Source organism: Cloeon dipterum, chromosome 2 (assembly GCF_949628265.1).
Source record: "Cloeon dipterum chromosome 2, ieCloDipt1.1, whole genome shotgun sequence".
NCBI classification, from domain to species: Eukaryota; Metazoa; Arthropoda; class Insecta; order Ephemeroptera; family Baetidae; genus Cloeon; species Cloeon dipterum.
The window spans coordinates 5696273-5720981 of NC_088787.1; the positions used below are offsets into that span (position 1 = coordinate 5696273).

General features: G+C 38.8%; 1 protein-coding gene across 3 annotated transcripts; it reads right to left on the reverse strand.

The window, feature by feature from the left end:
* Positions 1-15782: 15782 nt before the first annotated feature.
* LOC135937115 (pre-piRNA 3'-exonuclease trimmer-like) lies at positions 15783-21252 on the reverse strand. 3 transcript variants are annotated; one of them, XM_065480201.1, is made up of 11 exons: positions 20949-21252; positions 20494-20611; positions 20203-20437; positions 19235-19516; positions 18018-18225; positions 17859-17960; positions 17666-17802; positions 17291-17494; positions 17057-17232; positions 16148-16249; positions 15783-16066 (listed from the first exon to the last, which is right to left on the reverse strand). In XM_065480201.1, exons 2-11 carry the CDS (start codon positions 20589-20591, stop codon positions 16006-16008), a joined length of 1605 nt encoding a protein of 534 aa, XP_065336273.1. In that variant the 5' UTR covers positions 20592-20611; positions 20949-21252; the 3' UTR covers positions 15783-16005. The 3 variants fall into 3 exon arrangements, with proteins under 3 accessions (XP_065336273.1, XP_065336272.1, XP_065336271.1); XM_065480200.1 differs by having other exon boundaries at positions 20203-20425; positions 20494-20640; XM_065480199.1 differs by having other exon boundaries at positions 20494-20640.
* Positions 21253-24709: the final 3457 nt, after the last annotated feature.

Genomic DNA, 24709 nt, shown 5'->3' on the forward strand with positions numbered 1-24709 from the left:
TTTTTAGGCATGAATTGCTGAACAGTTTTTAGTTGAATTCTAGATTTTTCTGATTTACTTAAAGGACATATTCGAAACAATTCGATCGGAAATTTAGGAGAAAAAATTAATCAGACTGAGAATTTAAATTTAAAGACCGTCTTAGACGAAGTTTCTGAGCACACCAATCGATTCTTGAGGGTCGAATTAGGTAAAGGGGATATTTTTGCCGCCCAAAAAGTCCAACGCGACGTGCGAACTTTTTTTCCCGCCAAAACAATATGAATGCAAGAACTGCGCATGCATGAGGTTTGAGCACTTGCAGAGATACCACCTGTACGAGTGACTTCTTTATCAGGTCCAGCCAGCTCTGACGCATGCGCAGGTCTCGCATTCATATTGTTTTGGCGGGAAAAATAGTTCGCCCGTCGCACTGCACTTTTTGGGCGGCAAGAATATCCACTTTACCTAATTCGACCCTCAGGAATCGATCGGTGCGCTCAGAAACTTCGTCAAAGACGGTCTTTAAAGTGTATATAGTTGCCATAAAATATATTGACAGCAAGAAGAAATCTAGAGTTCAAAGCAGACTGGGAATTTTGAGCGTAATATAAGCAATTTTTAATCCTTAAGTTATTTGGTTAAGAATCTGCTGATTTATTTTATTTTTTTAGAAAAAAATAGAAATTTGCTCTCACCGTTCACATAGAGATTATTTAACATCCAATTTTAATACGAAATGATCTTTTAAAACATTAATTAATTTAGCATTTTAAATTTTAATATTCAATGCAATTTTCAGGTCACTAAAGATGGATAGAAAATGTTCAGATAGCTAATATTGGGTCATCAAGTTACATAACAAACAATACTTTATTTTTACTGCAGCGTGAAATTTGGCTTGACCGCATAAAATGAGAAAAAGAGCCGATTTTCTGTCCTCTCTGTCTGGTCTTGGGGAGCCGATACAAAAAGGCCATTAGCGATTCCGTGCGATTAATGAAGGAGAACGCTAATGGTGGCTGCGTGGTGGTGCGGTGCGTGTGCCCGAAATAGCAGTCCGTCACTCCTGTCCGACCGTCTCCACGTTTCGCTTGCACCAAGAGTGCAAGTTTTATTGTGAAATCAAGTCCACCGGCCAGCCAGCCTGCGAGCTAGCACTCAACGAAGAAGAGTGAATTTTTGCCGAGGAGACCCGCAAATCGACGAGCCTTTGATTTAGTGACCCACATTTCGCTGTTTGCTGAGCCGTAAAAGAACAAAGCAAAGAAAGTAGTCGATTGAAAACAGATTTTAACTGCGCTTTTCATGAACTTCCACAGTACTTTGGAAAATATACAGAAGTTCTCTTCCTTTGAGTTGGTTTTACGTTTTACAACTCCTCTAAAGCCGAGTTCCAATGGATTTAAAAATGCATTATTCAGGATTTTAGTCAGCACAAAATGTTTCTGATTTTTTATTGATGTAAAAATTTTCAAATGGAATTAAAGAGAAGTGACTGTTGTCGATTTTTCAACGGCCGATGATTCAGAATTCAGAGCCCTCTGCGGTCAATTCTGCGGTTTTGTATTTATTTTGTTCAGTTGGATTAAATTACTGCTCATCTTGACTTGAGGGTTCGAAGTTCGAAACAGTTAGTTGCTGTATCTGGTTATGAGAACGTGGGAGGGGGCAATTTTTCACTGAGAATTTGCATCAGGCCAAAATCCTGCTATTTAAAAGATTTCTACGAATTAAAATTTCTTCTAGAGGCAATACTTTTTGACAGCAAATACTCCCAGCAAGATTAATTAAATTCAAAAATTTCGAGCCAAAATATTATAAATAAACTTGTTCTTTTTTTAAATAAAAAATTTTTAAGTTTAAGAATAATTTCCCGTTCATGTGAAAGTTTTCATTCCTCAGCTATGCCAATTCTCCTGGCTTTATCTCCCGGAATTTTCCTCTTTCTTTTTTTAATATTTTTATGAGATTTAATTAAACAAATCATTGCAAGTAATTTTCATAATATATGATTCATGCTGTTAACTATAGCAGATAGATAGATTTTTTTTCTGAGCAAATTTTGTGACATTTTTGAATTAATTTTAAATACAATTATAAAACTGCAAAAAACGTCAAAATCGGCTATGAGCCCCAGAATAAAGGCCAATTTTAAGAATAAAAATCCAGTGGTGAATGATCGTAAATAATTTTCCAAATAGAAAATTGAAACAAGTGTTTAGTTAAAATTAATAAAAATGCACAAAATATGTAAAATATTTGCCGTTCAATTTGTTTCATATTTTTCCTCCGTGATCTTGCACATATTTAAGTATTTCAATAAACAAAAACCAAAAACTGATTTCATTTATTTTCTTGAAAAAAAATCTCTTGTAAAATTTTAAGTTTTTTCCTCTCAAAAAAGTGCAAAAAGGAATGAATAGGAAGGGTTGGAACCTTTATACCGATTCGGCTTCCTAGGGGAGGTAGAGACAAGTCTCCCAGTGTGCGTTTTTTTTTAAATCTGACCTTTAGAAGCTGAGATTTAGACGTGAAAACAATTATTTAGCAAACCCTAAAAAAAACATTTCGTAATTTTTAAATTTAAAAAAATCACTGTCCAGATTTTGAATCAATCTGACCTAATTTTTACGCTCTACAAGATTGGAAAATTAAAAAAAAATATTTCTATTTGCGCTTAATTTGTTAGTTTTTTTAAATTCAATTTTAGTGACCTTTGAGGTCAACAGAAAAATTATTCCACTTGACGAGACGAGTTCAACGTCGTCCGAATTGTGTATACTACGACTGATTAAGAGAAAACTGTAACTAACTGAGCACCGGGTATTAAAATAAAATAAAAAATAGATAACCTGACACTGAATTAAAAGGATCACTGACCCTTTTTTACCTTTACTACAACACATTCTTAAAGAATGATAAATAAATTGTAAAGAAAAGATTAATTGAGAGCCTCAAAAGGACATGTGATTTAATAAAATTTAATTTAAAAAAAATGTAATGTTATAACTGCAATCAATTCTAATTTCGTTGTTTGTTGTTCTTGACACGAAGTAAATTTCTACTTTTAAACAGAGCGAGTGTGCTGAAAGAGAGTTTGGAGCATTTAGCCGCATTTTGCTCTCTTAACTTAACTCTTTGCTTTGGCACGCGCTTCGGCGGGCGGCCTTACGTTTTCTCGTTTCTCGGCAAGTGAGAGATTTCTCGTTCTGTCACTTATTTCCGCGCTCGCTCGCTCGCTCGCTCGCGAGCCGCGTTCACACGTTCGCATAGCAGTTAATTTTTCACTGCGCCTGCCGTCGCGGTGCGATCATTTGTTTCAAATTAAAGGGGCGGCGTGCGTGCGGGTGGGCGGGCGGAGCATGAATGAAAGAAAGAGAAAAAAACAAAAAAGGGTTATAAGGGAAAGAGTTGTTTTGCCGCGGAAACAGAACAAAGCACTAAAGCAGATATAGAGAGCGACTTGATTTTTGGCCAAACGCCGCTGCCGCCGCCGCCGGCGTTAAATATATACGCGACGAACGACACACTGTGTACTCGCACTCGCGCGTTTATAAATGCAGCAGGTGGAATATCAGTTTGGCCGCCGCCAAAGTTGCGGAACAATTGCTGCCTGCCGCGCGTCCAAGCGCTTTTGCAACCAGCGGGCTAAAACGGGCTGCCGCACCGATTAAAATTTAATTTATTGTTCCAATGTGCAACAAGCACTTTTAATTGCGAATGACAACAGCTAGGACGACCAACTATTCTCGACTAATCGTTTCTTAACCGTGCGAAAATTCTCGTTTGAAAACCAAATGCCATTTATTTTAATTAATTAATTAAATTATAACTTTATATTTGATATTTGGTCTAGATTTGATGATATGTCATTAGTTAGAGGGAAAAACACGATGAAATTCACATCAGAAATCCGTTTTTACCAGGATTTTGCATTTTTTTTTTAATTTTAGAACATTTTGAAAATTCAGTTTTTCATCTTCCCGTGGTGCAATTTCAAAACTAAGCTGTGCACTGGATTCCTCTCATCGAATCCAATCGAACTGACACAAAATTTGATATTCTAGATCAAGGTCTAGGGTCACTACTGTTAATTTTGGTTTCTAATAATTATAAATTTACTATGTATAAATATTAAAAATATTATTATTCTGGAAATGAGCTCAGGATTTTGTAAATTTCAATATGTGCTTTTACATGAGTCAAAATTAAAGTGACTTAAACTTCAGATTTTTTTCTAAATTAAAAAAAATAATTTTTCGATTTATTTTTCGTGTTTTTGCGAATTTTGTAAACTCCAAATCTCGAGTTCTAACCATCACAATTGCAAAAACTACCCACCGTTAGACTCGTATCAACTTCCCCAGACCAGCTGAGGGGTTTAGGGGTGCTTACCCCCATCTCCTTTCATCCCCACATGGAAACTATTTCGATAAAAAAATTCTAGCACGCTCCCTCTGCGCTTAAAAATAATTAAAATTAACCAAAATTCCTTCTAAATCACCACCCCATCCCTTCTTTCAAACCAAAAATGACAAGTTTATTATAAAATTAAATGAAAATAAATTAATATAAAAATCCAGAGTTAATAAATGTTTAATTTTTTTGTAAATGGGTTGAAGTATAGCAACTTAGGGGTGGAGGTTAAGCACCCCTAAACCTTTTAGCTCGTCAGGGCTGATTGAGACGAGTCCAGCGGTGGGTAGTTTTTGCAGTTCTGATGGTTAGAACCCGAGATTTAGAGTTCGAAAAATTAAGAAAGTGAAAAATTCTTCATTTTTTTCGCGTTTTTTGGATTCTTTGCACCTTTAAATCTCGGGTTCTAACCATCAGAATTGAAAAAATTACCCACCGTTAGACTCGTCTCAACCTCCCCTAACCAGCTGACGCATTTAGGGGGTGCTCACCCTTTTCCCCTTTCAACCCCCTGCTGTAATATCAAGAGGAAAAATGTTTTCACTAAAGCATCTCGTCGTTAAATGTTTTGAATTAATTGCTCTAAATTTTCTAACTGTAACAGCACTATAAAAATTTACAGTTGCAGGAAATTTGAAGTTTACAAATTAAAATTAAATTAGCAGAATATTAATAAATAAATCGTTTGGGGAAAGATTTGAAATATTCTCATAATATGACCCATCGATCAAGACGTCTCATTAAAAATGATCTCCAAACAAAATTTCCAAAACGACAGGCTACATGACACAATGAAATTGATGCTCTTCTAGAAACGCAGGGAATCATAAATCATGTTCCGTTATTGGTTTTTATTTAAAAATCTGCAATCCGAGGGCAAACGTTTTTCTGGCGATTTTTATTTCTAACCATTTCACTTCCAGGAACGAGCCGTGTGGAATTAGCAAATAAACAGTCGAAGCTTCAGTCAGCGAGTCATCGAGTCGGCGGCTCCAAAAAATAACCATTAACGCAAATATCCGAATTGACAGTGGCATTTATTACGTAATTCTTATTTTTGTCCCCTGCTTTCAAGGTGAGACGCGACGGCTGCCAAGACATTTAGGAATTATTATAACCGCGGAGTGAGGACAATAATTTTTATTTTCAGGCATGATTGTGCAAGCCGTTCTCGTCGTCGGACTGGACCAATTTTTCCTCTCGGCTGTCCAGTCAGTGTCCATCACTTGGCATTATGGCTCTGTCTGCCGTGCAGGCACATTTCTATTTTGCTCTCGCGGACGCAGCCTTGACACACACGCGCGCGCGCGCTCGCGCACGCATCGCGCACACAAAGCTGCTGCTGCAGCTGCCGTAAATTAGCAATAAGCGGCGCGGTCTCTCGCAGCGCGCGCGGAGCAGCGAAAAAATTCTCGCCCAAAATAACAACAGGCAGGCTCAAAACGGCCCTTCTCTCGCAATTAATTAGCAAACCGGGGGCCCTTTTTTAAGTGGCCCCCATTTATAGCTCTTCGGTAATGTGTTTTCAGTTGCGGCCGAAAATAGACCAATTATACACACACACACACACACACACACACACACGCACGCACCCCAGCGAGAAGAGGAGCTGCTTTTCACCTGTGCGCCGCCCCCTTTTGTCTCTTGCATAATCGGAAATACACGGCTACAGCTGAGCAGCAAAAGGGCAGACAATCGGCCGAGCGTTTTAGCGTCAAAACGGCGGTTTAAAGGCAATCAAAAATAAATTAATCTCTTTTTACCAAAAATATGTTTGCATCTGTTAAAATCGCGTGTTTCTCTTTCTTTTCCAAATTAAAACGATTAATACATATAATCCATTATTTAAAACCGTTATTAAAATAGAAAAACATTTTTTAAATCGAAAAACGAGTCTACCAGTTCATTTGTGAGCATAGCAGTCGCTGGAAGAGGGCGTAACACGCGGGTCGCGGGAATTTTGAAAAAGGGGGCGTGGGATGTTCCTTCGACTTTTGGTACCGGGGTTTTTCGTATTAAAAAATACTATAATTTTAGGCCGATTTTTTATGGGCGTGGAACCGAAATGTTCTGCGTTGAAACAGCCAAAGAGGGGGGCGTAACCGAGGAAATGCAATATGGCGGTGCGGATATGGTAGGCAAGAAGCAAGAATGCACTGCTCGCCGCTCATAGGGGGCGTGGTGCACCACAATATTGCATTCCCTTGGTTACGCCCCCCTATTTGGCGGTTGTTTTGACGCTGAAAAAAAATCTTGTATTTTTAATACCAAAAATTCCGGTGTCAAACTTCCAAGGACAATTCCTACAATCAATTTTCAAAACGTTTAAAACCGATAATGTATTAAAATGGACAAAATAATTCTATAAATTGCAGAAAAAACCGTCTACCAGTTTCTCTGTGAGCAGCAGTCGCTGGAAGGGGGCGTAATTAGCGGGAATTTTAAAATGGGGGTGTGGTTCCCCAGAAATCGATAAAAGAAGGCGTGGCACGTATCGCAACGCGCGGAAGACCCTAAAATTTCAACGTTTTTCTAGATTTTTAGCTTTTTCCGGAATAAATCTGCGTTAAAATGTCTAAAAACTCAATAATTGCTCATCAAACGGCCACAGGAAAAATAGTTGTTGATTGATAATCGGTTTATTGCACATTTCCTTTTTCCTGTGTAGTGGCATTGGGAGATCCACATTGTCGGTTTGTGTCAAATTTTAATGTTTTTTGGTGGAGAACTTGAAATGACTACAGATTTGAAGTTTGGATGGGGGAAAAACTTTGAAAACGAAACCAAAGAACGCTAATATTTCGGTTTTTGTTTATTAACCCCCAAACACCACCCCCGCAAACCTCTAGAGTGGTGCAAAATCAATTACAACCGCGACAAAAAAATTAAAAGTCCGGAACAACTTAAAAAAATTGTTATTGGGCCCAATTTGCTCCAAATCGAGTCGAAATTTTTAATATTAAAAATTTCGCTATTTTTCAATGTCCCAAAAACACGTTTTTTAGCTCTCATGCCCTGAATATATTTTCTATAGATTTTACATTTAAAACATTTTTAATGTGCATCTTGCATCAACTAAATTTAGATTCTTTGGTATCTGGCTGCGATTTTAAGAATTGCATGAGCCAAATTTTAGTCACCTTGACTTTAGTTTCCGATTTGTAGCTTTCCAATGGTATATTGATTTTATTACTTTTGCACTTCTGGAAGCCGAAGAGAACCAAATTTAAAGCAAACAAGTGACAAGTTTCGAAAAAAGGGCAACTTTGTGCTCCTGTAAATTCGAATCACCTAATAAAAGACAGCTGCATTTATTCTCAACTTCATAAATCTAAAAGCAAATGTGATGAACCGAAGGGACAAAACACAAACGGTGTTGAGCGGCCGCGGCTCGCGTAGGTTTTATTGCTGCTTTCTATTTAAAAGCAATTGCTGCACTGCTGGGCGTATTATTTTCACGCCGAGCGGAGACAAAAGCGGACACACAGGTGTCTGCTCCCGACCGCGACCGAACATCGACTCTTCGACTCCTCGCGGACCCGCCAAACGAACGAAAGAACGAAAGAAAGAGAAAATCTCGGCGGCAGCCGCACTGGCCAGATGCTCGCGGCTTGTCAAATAAAACGTTTATCACGCGACACGTTCCAGAGGCACGACGCACCCTCGCCGCACGCGCGTCTGGCAACCCTAAATGGCCTCGATCTCGCGCTGCACCGCAATATTTGGATTGGACGGAATCAATGGACAACTTTATTTAAATTTTTGGTTGAAAAAAAATTTAAAAATGAAAAATAATGGAAGATGAGGAATTTGTTGATTTATTTAAGGTTTCATTTTTTAATGAATATTTTTTAATTTCTTTTGCAGATATAATTAATTTGTAAATAATAATTTTCATGATTTTTCTTTTAAAAATGAGCTCTTTTACGTCACATTCAAATTTTTCCAATACGAAAATTTTACCCGGCCCGAATTTCAGCGGTAAAATTGGTTCGTACTGCGCAGATCCAAGATGGAGTCTGAAGGTGAGAAGCAAAAAGCTCTCTTTGGAGTGCCGTACGAGTGTCAAGAGTTTGTTTTTACGATCCAAAAGACACAATTAGCACAAGTAATGCAAATTATGTCCCAATATTGACAAAAACTTGCTTCTTTTCGCGCATTTTCACGTGATTGTTTTTTCGCGCCATACTCCACCGGACGCCATATCTGCGCGTCACACAAATCTGGCCCCGCTGCCTAAATTTAAATATTTGCCCTCGGTACTTGTTAAAGAAACCCGGAAAACTCTTTAATTTGAGCTTGTCAAAATCCATAAATTGAAAATTGCGCCCTTTTCATATCAGAAAACATCTGTTTAGATCCCAAAAATCTCTTGTCAAGTTTTAAAATTCAATTTTCCCGTCTCTACCTCAATGTACATAAAGTAAAGCAGCAAAATGCCGAGCGAGTACACGCATCTAGAGAGATTAAAGCCGATTCGGACACTTTGCCAAAAAACCAACGATTGAGGTGAAATAAAAAAATAAATTAAATAAAAAAAAAGATAGGACGCTCGCCCAGACCTTCAACTTGGCACGCGAAATCTCGTGAAATCTATTTCTATATCTCTTAAATCCGCGCACTCGGTGACTGCGCTGTGTCTTCGATTTCATTTTTGAAACGTGCCGCTGCTCAGGGGTTCCGCGTGTTTTTTAACAATGTTGTGCGCCAGCGAGGAATAAAATTGAATGAGAGTGCGCCTTTAGACAAAAATAAACGGCCAGAACATTTAACTCAATCTCGCAAGCTATAGCAGTGCTCTTTGCGCGCAGACTTGCTCGAGCGGCGGCGAAAGAGAAAGACTATACAGCGCTAAAAGCGCTCTCGCAGTGTGTGTGTGTGTGTGTGTTACATAACATTTTTATTATCATACTTTTATACGCGGTTAACTTTATACTTATTAAAGTGCAATGATAGGGATTTTTTTTTAATTTTAAAAAATGGTATTGCATAAAATTCCCGCCCATTTTTTTACATACTGCTGACCAAAATTGCCCCTAAATCAAATTTGTTGAATTTTACCGGTTATACACTCCCTTATTTTGAACAAAAGAAATGAATTGCTTTCGGCGTGAGAATAATTATGAAAATTTATTAGTGAGAAGATAAAAAAATAGTACTTTTGAGTCTTGACAGTTTTTTTCATAAATTGCAGATTTTCGAAAGGGGTCTGTGTTTGTCCTGACTAAAATTCAGCAGTTGATAGTAGCGTCAAAAACTGACTAAATTCAGAAAGCTGATTAAATTTCCAGTTTTTTCCTATTGAGCAAATGTTTCTCAAATTTACCATTTTCGCACAAAATTCGTCTGAAAATTTCAACTGGCCGCTAAAGATTTTTTTTTAATAAAAATACCCAAAATTAAATTAATTTATTCTAGAATCACCTCCGATTTTTCATATTATAATTTTCTCTGTTTTTAAAGGAAAACTCGGACCCTCATGGCTATCAGAGAAATTTATTACTGATTTCCAAAGACAGATTCAATGCTTAAAACGCGCGAAAATTTTCAAATTTTTCTCGAGAGCTATTTAAAAAGTTCATTTCAGCCATTTTAGCTATATTTTTCTATTTGTAAAATAGTTTAGTATATTTTCTAGATGGGCACGATTGAAGAAAATTTGATCAATACAGATATTTATAGAGAATTAAGTAAGTTTTTTGTTCTAAAATTGAAAATATCTAAACCCAAGGAAATGTTTTCAAAAATTCCGGAAAATCTTTTTTTGCCAGTGCGTAAACCAACTCAAATAATTGAATGGAAATTAAAAAATAGCAATTATTCCAATTATTATAAAACTAGAAACAAAATTTAACAGAGGGCAGATATTTCACCTCCTTTATTTAAAACAAACAAAAAACCAATCCCCAGATTTCCCTCACTGCTGGTTATAGAAACAAATAACCATATTTGTAAACTAGCCGTTTTAAAGCTGTAGAACGACCCTTTCGAATAAACAAAACAAATTAAGGCGAAGGGTTAAAACAAACAGTCACAGAATTACAAAAAAAAAAAACTAAAACTGCTTCTGGGAGGAACGGGTGAAAATGGTGCGGTGGCGAGAGTGCAGCAGGCGCGGCAGGTCGAACAAACGAACGCTCGGGGCCCAATTCAAGTGCCCAACAGTGTACCACCTATTATAGGTGGCGGCTATTTCTGCGTGTTCAAAAACCCAAGCATGGCAAAAGTTTCGTGGACTCCGAGACACAAATAGCTTTTGAGAGTTTGGCCGTGCAGTGGCGGCCGGCCCGCCGGCCGGCCGACCGACCGACCGTCCGGCGGTCAGCGAGCAAGCGCCCCGTCGCTTCTTCTTCTTCTTCTTCTCTCCCTTTCTCACTGCGTTATTTGTACCTTGATAGTACAAATGAGTGTGCTCCACGAAAATAATCTCTGGAGCTCGCTCGCTCGCTCGCGCGCGCCAAGCGTTCCCACGCACCTCCATTTTTCTCACTCCATTTGTTTCCGAATCGGTTAAGGCAGAAATGCGAGAAGTGGGCTTTTTGGCCGCTAAAGGAGGGTTGTTTTTGGAATTTTTCTGATTCTTTTGGTAAAATGAAGGCGATGTTAATGATTTTAGGGAGGATTTTATTTTCTTGAGATCAAAAATTAAGCTACTAAAATTTAAAAATTATAAATTTTTTACAGGACAGCCTCTGGAATTAAATTTAACGAATTAATCAAAATTAATTATCTCAAAAGTGTGCAATAATCAATTTTTAGGACTGAAGAACAGTTAAAGTAGAGCCTTGCAGGCCAAAAATTCAAAACATTCTGCATTTTGGCTACAGTAAAGTTAGTTCATTTTGAGATTATTATTTGTTAAAGAGGACCTAAAAACTTGCAAAATGCTTGTTGCCAATGCATACACTCAACTATTAGGATTCATTGTCAGTTGAAGCCAAAATTGACCTAAATAGCAGTGTAAATTTTTTAAATAAGTGGTTATATAGCTAGCGTGCTGTTCAAATGGTGAGGACTGTCTCCTTACTTGAAATTTGATTTTATTTCCCAACAAAGAGTTTCCCTAAAAAGTTTTAAACACTGTTGGACAGATCCTGACAAGGGGAATCGAAATCTGCCAAGAAAATACGGTCAAGCGCTGGAAATTTTGGATAAAATAAGAATTTTTACCATAGCAAATGGTCATTTTTTGATTATTGCAAAAATTGTGGAGGAAATTGTGCAACAATTCAAATAATTTTTAATTTTGACCCTGAATCGACCCACTTTAAAATGTGCAATAATGAACTTAGGACCGAGGAACAGTTAAATTTCAGGTTTTTGATTCAAATTTCGCAAATTTGTCAATAAATTAAAAAATGGTTCCACTTGATTTCGGTCCCTCTCACGCCGATCTATCAAATGGAATGCGAATTATGAGCCAAAAAAAACCTTCTGGCGATATCAATCATGATTTACAATAAAAGAAAACAATTTATGCTTGCACTGCTTAATATGCATGAAAACTTTGCAGGCGATTTACTATAGAGAAATTAAAAAAATTATAGCTTTGTCCCAGTTCCAGGGAACCGAAACGGTTCTAAAAGTGCCAGAGGACCAGATTGGAACCGAAATATGGGGTTCGGAAGCGAATTCGGTACCCGACTTGGGATTATAATTGGGCGCCGCGAGGTTTGGAACAGTTTGGTTCCCCTCACGGACCGTTTGCCTCTGTCAGAAATTGTTTGGTCCTACACAGAAGCAATTTTGGTCCCTCAAAGAGTGATTTTGCTCGATTTTTCAATTTTAAATTAGAATTTCGAGTGCTTAAAGAATCAGACAAAAAATCGAAAGGAACCGAATTTCAGTTCCATCAAGGAACTGTTTGGTTCCACGAAAGCACCGTACGGTTCCTTCAAAAAGGGAACTGTTTCGGTCCCGATTAAAATCGACGTTAAAATTTTGGTTCCCTGGAAAAGAATTTTTTTTGTTCTTATAATTTCTGCTTTACAATATAACCCCATTTAATACTGTAAAACGATAGCTATTTTTGCAAATAAAACATTTAAGCCAAATTGAAGACTAGAGACAGGGTTGGAAAAAAAACTATTTTTGTTAAAAAATATATATATAAAATATATAGTAGAGTGGTAAAAAACAGGGGGTTTTCAATTTTTACATTTCTCGCAGGCCATGTTTGCACCTCAGTTTCCAGTAATTTTCGAATTATTTGCTCATGATCTCGACTTGCAAAAATTGTCAGTGAGAAATTTTTGGAGAAATTGAGGCAGAAAATGGCAATTTAAAAGAAAAAATCTGCTCAGTAGAGGAAATTTTTATCACTCCGACCGCAAATTTTAAGATTTTTCACAGGGGAAATATGGAATAAATTCCTTTCTTGCATAAAATTGGTAAAAACAGTGGTGTAAAAACCGGGTAGTAAGCAAATGCAACCCTGACTAAAGGTAAATTATGATCAGATTAATTAATTAAAATATAAATATTAACAAAAAAAAACAATACACCTTGATAATTATTACTATTTATGGCGGTGTATGGAACTCTTCATACAGTCATTTCCGAAAAACACATTTGACATTCTGATGATAGTCAGGGCCGGAGAGAGCATCTATCTCTTCTCATGCAATGATGCGAGTGCGCGAGCCAAAAGCTTTTAATACATTTTCGGGCAATAATTATTTCGAGAAGGCGAGCGTTTAGCGGGGCCTTCTCTCTCTCTCGCGGCTTCGGTGCCCGCGGGCGGCGGTTCAATCGCTCCATTCTGTCCGCATAGACGCACGCGTGAGACGCGCGGCTCTTTCTTTCTTTCTCTCGAGACGTTTCTGTAAAAATCGGGCGTTTATTCGAGCTTGGCGCCGAGTGGAGCAGAGCAGATCGCGCCCCTATTGTACAATCCGGCCGACGACAGCACAACGGCGGCTCCCCGACGCTCCATCAGCCGGCCTCTTATTACAATAACACATATATCTGGCACACTGTCCACCCTCTTCGAAGAATCTCTAATTTGTTATTTGTTTGGGATTGTTTGGTGTAAACTTTTTAATCTTTGCAATCCTTGGCTTGGAAAATATCAAAATCGAAATTTAAACTGAAATTCTTCCATCTGATCGTGGAAATTAATTAAAAGGATATTTAAAATTATGAGATTGACAGGCGACGCCTGTACTGCGTTTGGCGAAAGACTTTTTGCTTTGATGACATAATATATAGCACAGCACCTCCCAAAGGATGATTTATTTTATTGGGTAATGCTAAAAATTTCCAAGGTTGCGCCGTTTAAATTTCTGAGAAAATCAACTCAAAAATTTGCGTGCTTTAAAGAGCACTCTCACCAGAATTTAAAATCACGATTTATTTCACAATTCAGGACATTTTCCTCATAATTTGCTCACTACTGGATATGTAGATAAAGCGCAAAATTTGACGAAATCTGAATTTTAACTGTTCCTCCGTTCTGATTTCGCTATTGCACAATAGAAATATTTGCCAAAATTCACAAAACAAATTAACTAACTTGAAGACCATCTTAGACAAAGTTTCTGTGCTCACCAATCGATTCTTGAGGGTTGAATTAGGTAAATTGGATATTATTACCGACCAAAAAGTCCAGCGCGACGTGCGAAATATTTTTCTCGCCAAAACAATATGAATACGAGACGTGCGCATGCGTCAGAGCTGACTGGATCTGCCAAAGAAGTCATTCGTACAGGCGGTCTCTCTGCAAGTGCTCAAACCAGCTCTCACGCATGCGCAGGTTCATATTGTTTTGGCGGGAAAAAAAGTTCGCACGTCTTGCTGGACTTTTTGGTTGGAAAAAAGATCCACTTTACCTAATTCGACCCTTAAAGAATCGATTGGCGTACTCAGAAACTTCGACAAAGATGGTCTTTAATTGTTGGCCTTATTTAAAGCTCTAATTTAACAATAAAAATTCAAATCTTCCCCAAAATTTTCATCGCTTTTCGTAAATTCCAACTTATCATCTAGTCGAGATCATGACATTTTTTGGGGGAATCTCTTTGCAAGGATTGACGTTTCTAAAAATTAACCAGTTTAATTAATAAAGGGGATTTTCCTCTGGGTTGTCGCTGCGCCGAGTGGAGCAGAACAGATCGTGCATGCGGCTATTGTACAATCGAGCGAGAGTTGGCCGCCACGGCGGATGAGAGCACAGTACACGGGACGGTCGGTCGGTCGGTCGGTCCAACGGCCTGCGCTGGCCTCTATTACAATAATATCTCGCACACTGCCCTCCATTGCAGCAGAGCAGCTAGCCAGCCGGCGGCGGCGGCTCGCAGCCGCCGCGTCACCCCCCCCGTTAAAATAAGTTAGCTCATTCTTTGCGCGTCCCGTCTTAATTGCTGACATCGAGCAGCGGCTAAGCGAAACCATCCCAACACTATTTGCCCGCAATATCGACGCTCGCTGCGATTAATACGCGCGCGGTCGAGGGAGGAGCTAACTTCAAACCGCACGAAGAGATGCATTTTTAATATATATATATATGTGTTCTCCTGACGCAAGCAAGCACGCACGCATGCCGCCGGGTTCAAGGTTGACGGGGAGATTTTCTGCCTTGAAGCCGCATGAAATAATTACTGTGGTTGAGAGCTTTGTATTTTAAGACGGATTTTCGAGCTCAAAAAATACGATGGCTGTTTTTCAAATTCCTTTTAAAAAAATCACATTTTTACGAATGAGGGTTCCTGCTTTTTCCTGAATTTCGGCAGGACAAGACATGAATTTTGCTTCAAGACAATTATAATTTACAATTCTTGGTCGATATTAATCTCAGTTTTAAAATAAGAAGAAGGTATCTTGGACAGTTAAAATTATTTGTAAGCCAAAGATATGGATTGCTAAAAAATTTTCCATCAAAATTGTAGCAATGGGGTTGAAAGGGGATGGGGGTAAGCACCCCCTAAACCCATCAGCTGGTCAGGGGAGGTCGAGACGAGTCCAACGGTGGGTAGTTTTCGCAATTCTGATGGTTAGAACCCGAGATTTGGAAGTGCAAAGAACCCGAAAAACCGAAAAATGTCACTTTTTTAATTTTCTTTTTAACTAAAAATTGAAATTTTTGCCTTATTTTTTACTGTGGGGCATAATTATTATTTTAATTTTTTGAAAATGGAAAAATCAGAATTTTTGTTGGTATATTTAAAATCCTTTTTAGGTTAAAATATTTTCGGTTTCATGAAAAAACCGAAAAAAGATGGATTTTAGTTTCCAGTGTCGGTTTCCTGCTTTAACCCTTGCCAACTAAAAATCCGTTAGCTAAAAAAAGAATTTAAATGTGTTCGAAACAATACGCGGCAAGCTCCAGGCAATTAGTTCTGCCTTGAGAATGTCGTGTGTCGTGGTGAAATTTGTCACGGGCAATATTTTTCTAATGACGTAACGACGCAGCAGCTTTTATTTCGAGAGTGGCCAAAGTTCAAAATTAAAACAGAGAGGCCGCAAATAAAGCGAGCGGAACTATCACACAGCAGAGCCATATTTTAGTGTCGAACCGAGCAGAAAGAAAGAGAGAAAGAGAGAAACACAATACCGTCTGTGTGTCTGCCCCAAAGGGCAAAACGCACACACTGCACACCTCGAATTTAACTAGCAGAAGGCCGAGATGACGAGCAAAGATCCGCCGGCCAACGACGCGAAGGCGGCAGCCCTAAAAATATGAATTTGTGCATGCATCAAGTGGCCTTTCTTTTTATTATGCCGCACGCGGCGGCGCCTCTGCTCCACTTACCACATGGCAGACCTGCCCGCGTCCGTGTGTTTCAGCGGTGAGAAACGGGACGCTCGCAACCACGACTGCTGCGTCTTGCAAAACTTCAGCACTTCCTTCAGGCTGAAAAGCAGAATGAGAAAAATTTATGCATCGTATTCTAAAATTTGAATTTGTTGAAATTACATCATTAAAAATTTAGTGACCCTGCGATATCTCTATTTTTAACCAGTGAAAATCATCTTTTATCTTTTAAAAGGAAACAATTCAAGCTGATTGACGTCAAATGGTTATTGCTGACGTTTTATCTAAACTTTCAAAGATTTTATCACACAAATTAGTCACGGAAGACGACACGATTGACTCTTAAAGAGAAATGATAGTAAATTTCCCCATTCGTAAAAGCTTGTAACAAACAAATTTATGAGATGATTCTCGAACAAATTAGGGCAGTTTTAGGTTTTTAAATTTTTCCACAAAAAAATTTTAAAGGCTTTCTAATGGCCAGTTAAAATTTTTAGACGAATTTGAACGAAAATTCCAAATTTGAGAAAAATTTGGTCGGCAGGAAAAAAACTGGAAATTTAATAAGCTTTCTGAATTTAGACAATTTTTGACGCTACTAAGAACTGGTGAATTTAAACTAGGCCAACCAAAGACCCCTTTGGAAAATCTGCAATTTTTGAACAAAAAAAAAACAAAAAACTTTCAAATGTTCATGATTTTTCTCACCCCAGAAGCAATTAATTTCCTTTGCTGAAAAATGGGGTGTAACTGGTAAAATTCGAAAAATTTTATTTAGGGCCACCTTAAATATAGGCTTTACTTTTTGTAATAATAATATTTCCTAAATCAAAAAAATATCCCTATCATTATACGCTTTAATAATAGTTTCCTATAACATTAGTAAAAATAAACGACGAAATTCACCATTCTGGAGTTGGATTGGCAAGCAGGGCTCTTTTCGAGTCGACCATCTTGATATCCACACTGCCGAACTGCAGGAAAAGTTGCTCCAAATTCTCAAACCTCAAATCCTCCCTTCCCTTGGCCTGCAAAAAGACGATATTGTTCCAACTCGCATCCGGATCAGGTCCGTCTAGAACCTAAAAACCGCCAAAATATATTAAAAACTCGTCACTATTATTAGAGGACAACACTGACGATGTAGTTTGTCTTGGCCATGACGATGTGCACCTTGTTCCGCAGGGGCTGCACCGCACTCATCAAGTCGTCCCACGAGAGATCGAATTGCGCGATCTTGTCTTCGCTCTTGACAGCCTCGTCAAACACGGCGCTGATATGCGCGAGCTTGATGAAAACGTAGCCAGTGCAGAAGGAATCCCAGCCGGCGTCGTGAAAGTGAGCCTTGGAATAAATAAATAAATAAATGCACGCACATTCACCGCAGGACGTTGACTCAAATAGAACGCATGGCTCAGAATATGATTAAAAATAGCAAAAATGCACGCTCAAGAGTATTTTAATCTTGTTAAATTTTTTTCGAGCTTGAATTTAATTTCAAAACGTTTAAATTACTTGTAAAGTACACGCTCCATCTCCACTCCCAGGTCCTGGCTCCTGAATGGAGACTTCCGGAGATCCTGGAGCGAAATTAGCGCATCGGCTGTCGTGCAGGTAGTTGTACAGTCTCTGCAGGTCGCTGTTCCAGACATCTAAATAACAGATAATTCGAATCATCCTTGTAAATATATTTTTTTAATAATTATACCATTGATGTCGATTTTCTGCTTGATCTCCATGCTCATTAGTTTCGTGTCAAAGATCACAGGAAAATGCTTCAGCAATTTCTGCTTGTACGACCAATACGATTCTGGAAGAATTGAGACAATTTTTATTTTTTAACGCAGGATGAATTTTTAAAATAAACCTGGCAAAGGTTCGATTAACTGCTGGAACATGTGCATCATGTCCAGCATGACGTTGTGGCCCACAAGCGGAATTTTCTGTTCGATCAGAAGCGAGAAGAATTTAGTAAAGCCGATAAGCTTGTCGAAAGCCTCAGCTTCCTCCTTGGCCCGGTGGGCCTCTTCCAGTTCCTTCCTCATTTTTTCTCCAACTTTGCTGACAACCAGACTCTGCAAAATTAAATTATAAGGAAATTATTACGACAGTTTAGAAATGATTGATATTTTAAATTAAATACAATAAAAAATAAACAAGCGTTTTGTGGCGTCGGAAATTGGCGTCGGAAATTGGCCTCGGAACCGATCTCAGGGTGGGGATCCCTGACAAAGGTCATCAGGGTAGGTCAGTTGGTAGGGCTCGGCGAGACCTTTCATTCATGACATTGTGACTTTTAATCCATCAACCTGCCGAATTTTAACAAAAATAAAACCACTTTCCAAGTCGGAAGGCTGAAAACCAGAAATAAACGAAATTCTATTTTTCTATGGGAGCAAATAACCTAAAAATCGGTCTTCAGACCGGCGTCAAGTCTGCATGTGCGATGGAACAGGAGAGATCGCATTTTGAGTCTCTTTTTGCGGGGGAAAAATGTGAATTGTTACGGAGAAGTCCGAAAACTACATTTTTTGAACTCCAAAACCATATTTTTCCATCATTTTTCAAGATAAATTGATGAAATTGGTTTCAAACGACGCGTAGTTAAATTTTTAGAGGGTCTATGTGTTGCAAATTTTTGAATTTGTGTACAGGACCGGAGATTGCCGGCAGAAGCCAAAATCGGTGAAAAAAACTTTCTTCTGATTTTTTTAAAAATTTATCTATGGGCCAGCGAGTGGTTTTGACTGAGTTTTCCTTTATTTGGCACCAAAAGGCGTCAACTGGCCGGGTAAGGCGCCGAAATTTGCAATTTTGGAGTTTTTTATACATTGTAAGATAAGGGAGCGGTTTGGGTCTCAGGGCCCCCGGGGGCTCATCAGCAAAAACCACCGGGAAAAAAGGTTCAGAAACCGTTTTCGGAAGTAAACGTGCATCCAATGCGTTTTACTATGCTAGAAAAACCAAGAAAAATAATTAAAAATAAAAAATTATAATATTGTCTTTTGATGTTATTAATTTCATCCTGTTTTTTTTTTTTTAATTCATGTAGCCTTTCCGGACGTTGCATAAAACTGTGATTACATTGCCGTGGAGCCTGACCCAGATGTCGGGGATGCCGGCTCGGACGTCCCATTGCAGCAAGTAAGGACAAAGGCCGTCGGGAATTTGGAAAATGGTCTCCTCCCTGTCCTTGGCGTCGGCGGCCCAGGCCATCACGTCAGAGCAGACGCGTCGGTAGGACTCGAGTAGGTCGACGCTGAGCAGCTGTTTTTGCTGCTGCACGTACGGCTGCTGCTTCCGGATCGCCTGCTTCAGTTTCTCCGCTTGCTCCAGCGACACGAAATTCACTCCGTGGTGCATCATCTGCCCCCGCACGCCACAGAGAAAACAAACAAAGAGGCAAATTACGTGCTTTGATATTTATTGTGCGCGGTCTATTTTCGACGGCTTAATATTCCCTTGATGCGCGGCTATTAAACTTGCGATTTATTTACTCACTCTGGACGCTTGAGTGAGTGAAGGATCATACTGGAAACATTTAATTTTAAACTCTAAAAGGGACTTAATAATTCAGGTGAGCGGAAAGTCGCCTTTCTAACCCTTCAGTTAAATTTCGAAGGGCAATTTTCTGTAATTTTAAGGGCTAGAAAAATTAAAAATGTGTTTTTTTAATATTTTGGAAGTTGAATTTCTCAAAAACGACATCTAAATTTACTCTGAAATTTCCACCAAAGTTCAAACAGGCTTTGTTATCAATTTTTAGAGGCTTTCCTAATTTTAAAAAAATTTAGATCCTCCTTAAAGATACGAAAAACATAAAAATTGGCATAATATGACCTGCAATGACCTTTTATCTTGACCAACGACCTTAAATTTGGTGTTTATTCAATCGGGCTGGACACAAGGAATCCAATATTACAACCCAAAAAATTTAATTTTGGTCAAAAAATCACAAAATTTCAATTCTATCCGAAAACTGATGTAAATTTCCCCTAAAAAGATCCCACGTTCCACGACCTGAACCTCTCCCTCCCTTCTCATTGTCAGACCTTGTTGAAGTCGAAGTTGTAGCGGGTGAGAAACTCGATGGACGAGGCCTGGAAGCGGATTTGCACGTCGTTGCCGCCGTTGGTGCTCGGGAAGAGGTAGATGCTGAAGACCTGCGACGTGTAGCCGCCGCTCTCGGCGTCCTTCCTGAAGATGGACACGCCGACCTGCACGATGCAGAACTCGCGGATGTGCCCTCGCAGCTTCAGGTATCGCTGCTCAGAACTGTCAAATAGACTAAAAATATTAACAAAGTCAGAATTGAGTTCGAAAATAGAAAAAAGGGTATTTACCTGATGTCCTCGAGGCCGGTGTCGTTGAGTCCGGAAAATTCGTTGTCGATGGCGACGAAAATCGCGTCTTCCAGGGCGTTTTCCATCCGGCCCAGCATCGCTGGCCAGTTTTCCGCCACTACTTCGACTGCCATATTATTTTTAAATCTACGATTTGCGATAGTAAATAATTAAATTATCTACGTTATTTAATGCATGAATGTAAATTAATGAGGAAAATAAATTCGGAAATCGCTAAGAATTTGTGAAAAGCATAACAGATTTTTATCTTGCATGCAAATATCATATATAAAATGAGCATCCTTCATACATAATAATGCATTTTTATTATGTATGTAAATTTGCCATTTCCACTTGTTGCATCCCAATTTAATCAGAATTTTTTGCATAGAATATAAATAATCAGCAAGAATTCAAACACATATGCGTAATAAGAAAAGACAATCAGCACAAACCCAAATAATCCAGCCGCAAACGTGAAAGAATTTTCAGAATTCATTTCTTGTTTACGGTCTTCTGTCAATGCCAGCTGGTACCCTTTTGTTTTCTTTCTGTCTGGTTCTGGTTCCAGCTATCCGTTCCGTCATCTGTTATTATGTTTTCGCTCTGACAATGAGCCTATGGGATCCGGAATCAGAGACGAATCAGCCAATCAGGAGCGAGGATTTCACGCGGCAAATGCATTGCATAAGAGAGTGAAAATTCTTAGCGGGAAAATGCAGCGGGTGAGAGGCGAAAGAGCTGAGGAGGACGAATAAAAAATATGAGATTCTTGGAGATGAAATGCAACACTTTTTATGAACGCGATGCTGAACCTGCTGAGTGAGGAGAGTGAAATTTGATTCCGACTACTTGACCTGCAAGAACTTCGTCAGCGTTTTTTCAAACACGCAGTTCTTTCCTTTTTCGTTTCTCCCCGCGTGTACACGTCTTACGCTGCATGGCGCATTCTTGAGAATTTTATTTAGTCAAACGTCGGCCATTTTTCCTATGTAACTATGAATTCTGTGAAATTCTTAAGTTAAAATGGCGTCTCACAATCGATTTTAAGTGAATTGATGCAGGACAAAAATTGAAAATTACGAAAATTATTTGGATTGTTGACTAAATTGATTATTGATTCAATTTTCTCCAAATTTTACAGCTTTTTGAGCAAATTTATATCCCTCGAACTTTAGGAGTAAATTGAACTGCCCCAAATAAATTAAAATCTAACACTCAGAAATGACTACAATTAGTAAAACTGTTCAAAGTCGATCCAAAAATGTCTAAAAATTTAATTTTATTACATTTTTTCCTCTCGAGAACCTTCTAAGAATTTTCCTAAGAATTTAATCATGATTTAAGATCTCCCGCCACTTAATTACTGTCTTCCTTTCACTATTATTATCATTATATAACCATTTCCCTGACATAAATTTCGACTTCCGAGAGGCTGTTAAAATTCTAAAAAAATTCTCGCTGTTTTATTTACTTCCTCAGATTGTCGTGAACGAAACCAAAGGAGGCTTGTCTTGCGTCTTGCGGTCTATTCACCCCGATAATAATTACATGCACACACACACACTGTGCGACCGCACTCACTCGCTCACGCATTATTTTTCTCTCTCGTGTCGAGTGGAGTGAGTGCTCGCGAGTCGCGACCCGCGAGCGCTGCGCGTGATGAGATTCGGACGAGATTAAATTCAAGAGCCGCTGCTTATGCAACCGGGTTGCCGCGAGAGGCTCGCACGTTGCGTCTCTGGCGGCGACAGGCGTCAGGCGCGCCAGCTGTCGCCAGCGGACACAAGCTCTGCGTGTAAATTTTATTTATTTTAAATCGTGTCAGCAGCGCCTTGTGTAATATCCGACGCGACCGACGAAATGCACTGTCACGCTGCCCGCTCACAATACAAAAACACACAAGCTTAAGCCTTTCCTTCCACTGTACACACTCAGCGTTTTTTATTATTTTTTTTTTCTCAGTCAGCATATGCTTCATTTGCACTTTTAATTGGTTTTTAAACTGTAAGCAATTTTGTTTACCGTGTTTTTTTGATTAGACAACAATAAGGATTAGGAAGACTAAAAATTTAAAGGAAATAAAAGGGTTGTGAATTTTCTACGAATTTTGGCACCTAGGTTTTTGACATTAAAAAATACCACATATTTTGGCCGATTTTTTTATGTGCGTGAAACCGAAATGTTCGGCGTCGAAACAGCCGAAATCGGCCACTGAAGAGGGGGGCGTAACCGAGGGAATACAACATGGCTGCGCGGACACGGCAGGAAAGAGTGCACTGCTCACCGCGCTCATTTTGGGATTGGGGGCGTAGTGCACTGCCATATTGCATTCCCTCAGTTACGCCCCCCTATTTGGCGGCTGATTTTCGTTGTTTTGACGCCGAACATTTCGGCTTCCCGCACAGAAAAACCAAAAACCCTCGCACCACGCCCCCTATGAGCGGCGAGCAGTGCATTCTTGCCTGCTGTCTGCTGTGGTCGCGCCACCATATTGAATTCTGTCGGCTACGCCCCCCTCTTTGGTGGCCGATTTTGGCTGTTTCGACGCCGAGTATTTAAATTTCACGCATATAAAAAAAATCGGCCAAAAATTATAGTATTTTTTAATAAAAAGTTGAAGGAAAACGCCCCTTTTTATGTATTGAAATTGACAAAAAAAAAACACTTCTTTACCAGTTTCTCTGAGAGCAGCAACGCCAGCAACCGCTGGAAGAAGACGTAACTAGCGGAAATTTTGAATTGGGGGCCTGGTTTCCGGGAAATTGATAAAAAGAGGCGTGGCACGTATCGCAAAGCGTAAAATTTTAACGCTTTCTAGATTTTAAGTTCTTTTGGTGGAATAAATCTGCGTCAAAATGTCTATAAACTCCATTGCTCATTGGAAAAATAGTCTCGTTGATTGAAAATCGGTTTATTTCGCATTTCCTTCAACAGTCGAAATAAACATATGGGTCAGCGATTGTTGAAAACGTCCATTTCTCGGAGAACAGCTCCCTGTGAGAAGAAATTTTTCTCATGCAAAAATTTAATTCATTAAAATTTGAGGCATATAAATAATTATACGTGCCAAGATAATTTTTTCTTTAATATTTTAGTGTTTTCGTGTCTTATCGAAAAAAAATATATAAAAATGGCAAGAAATTTCGTGCTGAAATTACAAATAGCTAATAAAAACTCAATTTAATTGCCATGCATGACTGTTTAAATTATTGTGGCACTATATATCCTCTTGCAAGAAAATAAATAAAGGGAAACAAAATAATTTATTAAAATTCGCTCACAAAAAAAATGAATATTGAGATGGTCTAGAAGAATCTCTGCGAATCATGATGCAATATTTTGGCAAACAAAGTCGTTCTAGATAAGACTGGATGAGAATCAGACTGGTTATTTTATGAGGAAAAAATCCTGACCTTCAATATTGTACACACCGCCTGAAGCCGGCTATTTCTGTTTCCTTAAGGAAAAACCAAAAAATTTAATGAGTTTCACTCGTTTATTTTTATTTATTAAACATGCGCTCGTCATTTATCATCTGGAGGAGCAATATTATTTATTATTTCTGGTTCAATCCGGAATTGTTATCAAAATAGAAAGCGAGATTATTTAATTCGAAGAAAAATATCAGACGTTTCCTCATTTTTAAGACGCAACACGAGCAGGAAACTGCCAAAAATAAAAGAAATAATTAAAGATTTTTCTCCGCATCAGCGAGTTTGACATAATGATTAATTGCGGCTTAAAAAATCCTCCATGCACAAGATAAGATAATTCAATACGAGTTATTAATTTTCAAAGGTCTGCGATCCATAATTATTAAGTCCACGCATAAGTGATAAACGTCCGCGCGCACTTTCGCAAATCACTCGACCCATAAAATACACATAATAACGATCAATAAACAGATGCGTCGGGCGTGGACTGATTATAATTACATCAACAAACAAGCGGAAAATTTCCCATTCATCTGGCGCGGCCGTGACCGCGAGCGGGAATTTTGCTCTTGACGTCATATAAATATCTTCTGTTCTGACGTGGATTTCCCAACAAAAGAGCAGAGATTCCATTAATAAAAAAAAAGAAAGAGAAAAAATCGTAAAAAGCCGGAGAGCAGCCGCTCTCCATGGAAACCCACGCGGCATTTGTAAACAGTTTTCTTTCGCGCTGACTCACTCTGCGTATCAGGTGCGCGCGGCGTACTATAATAATCACT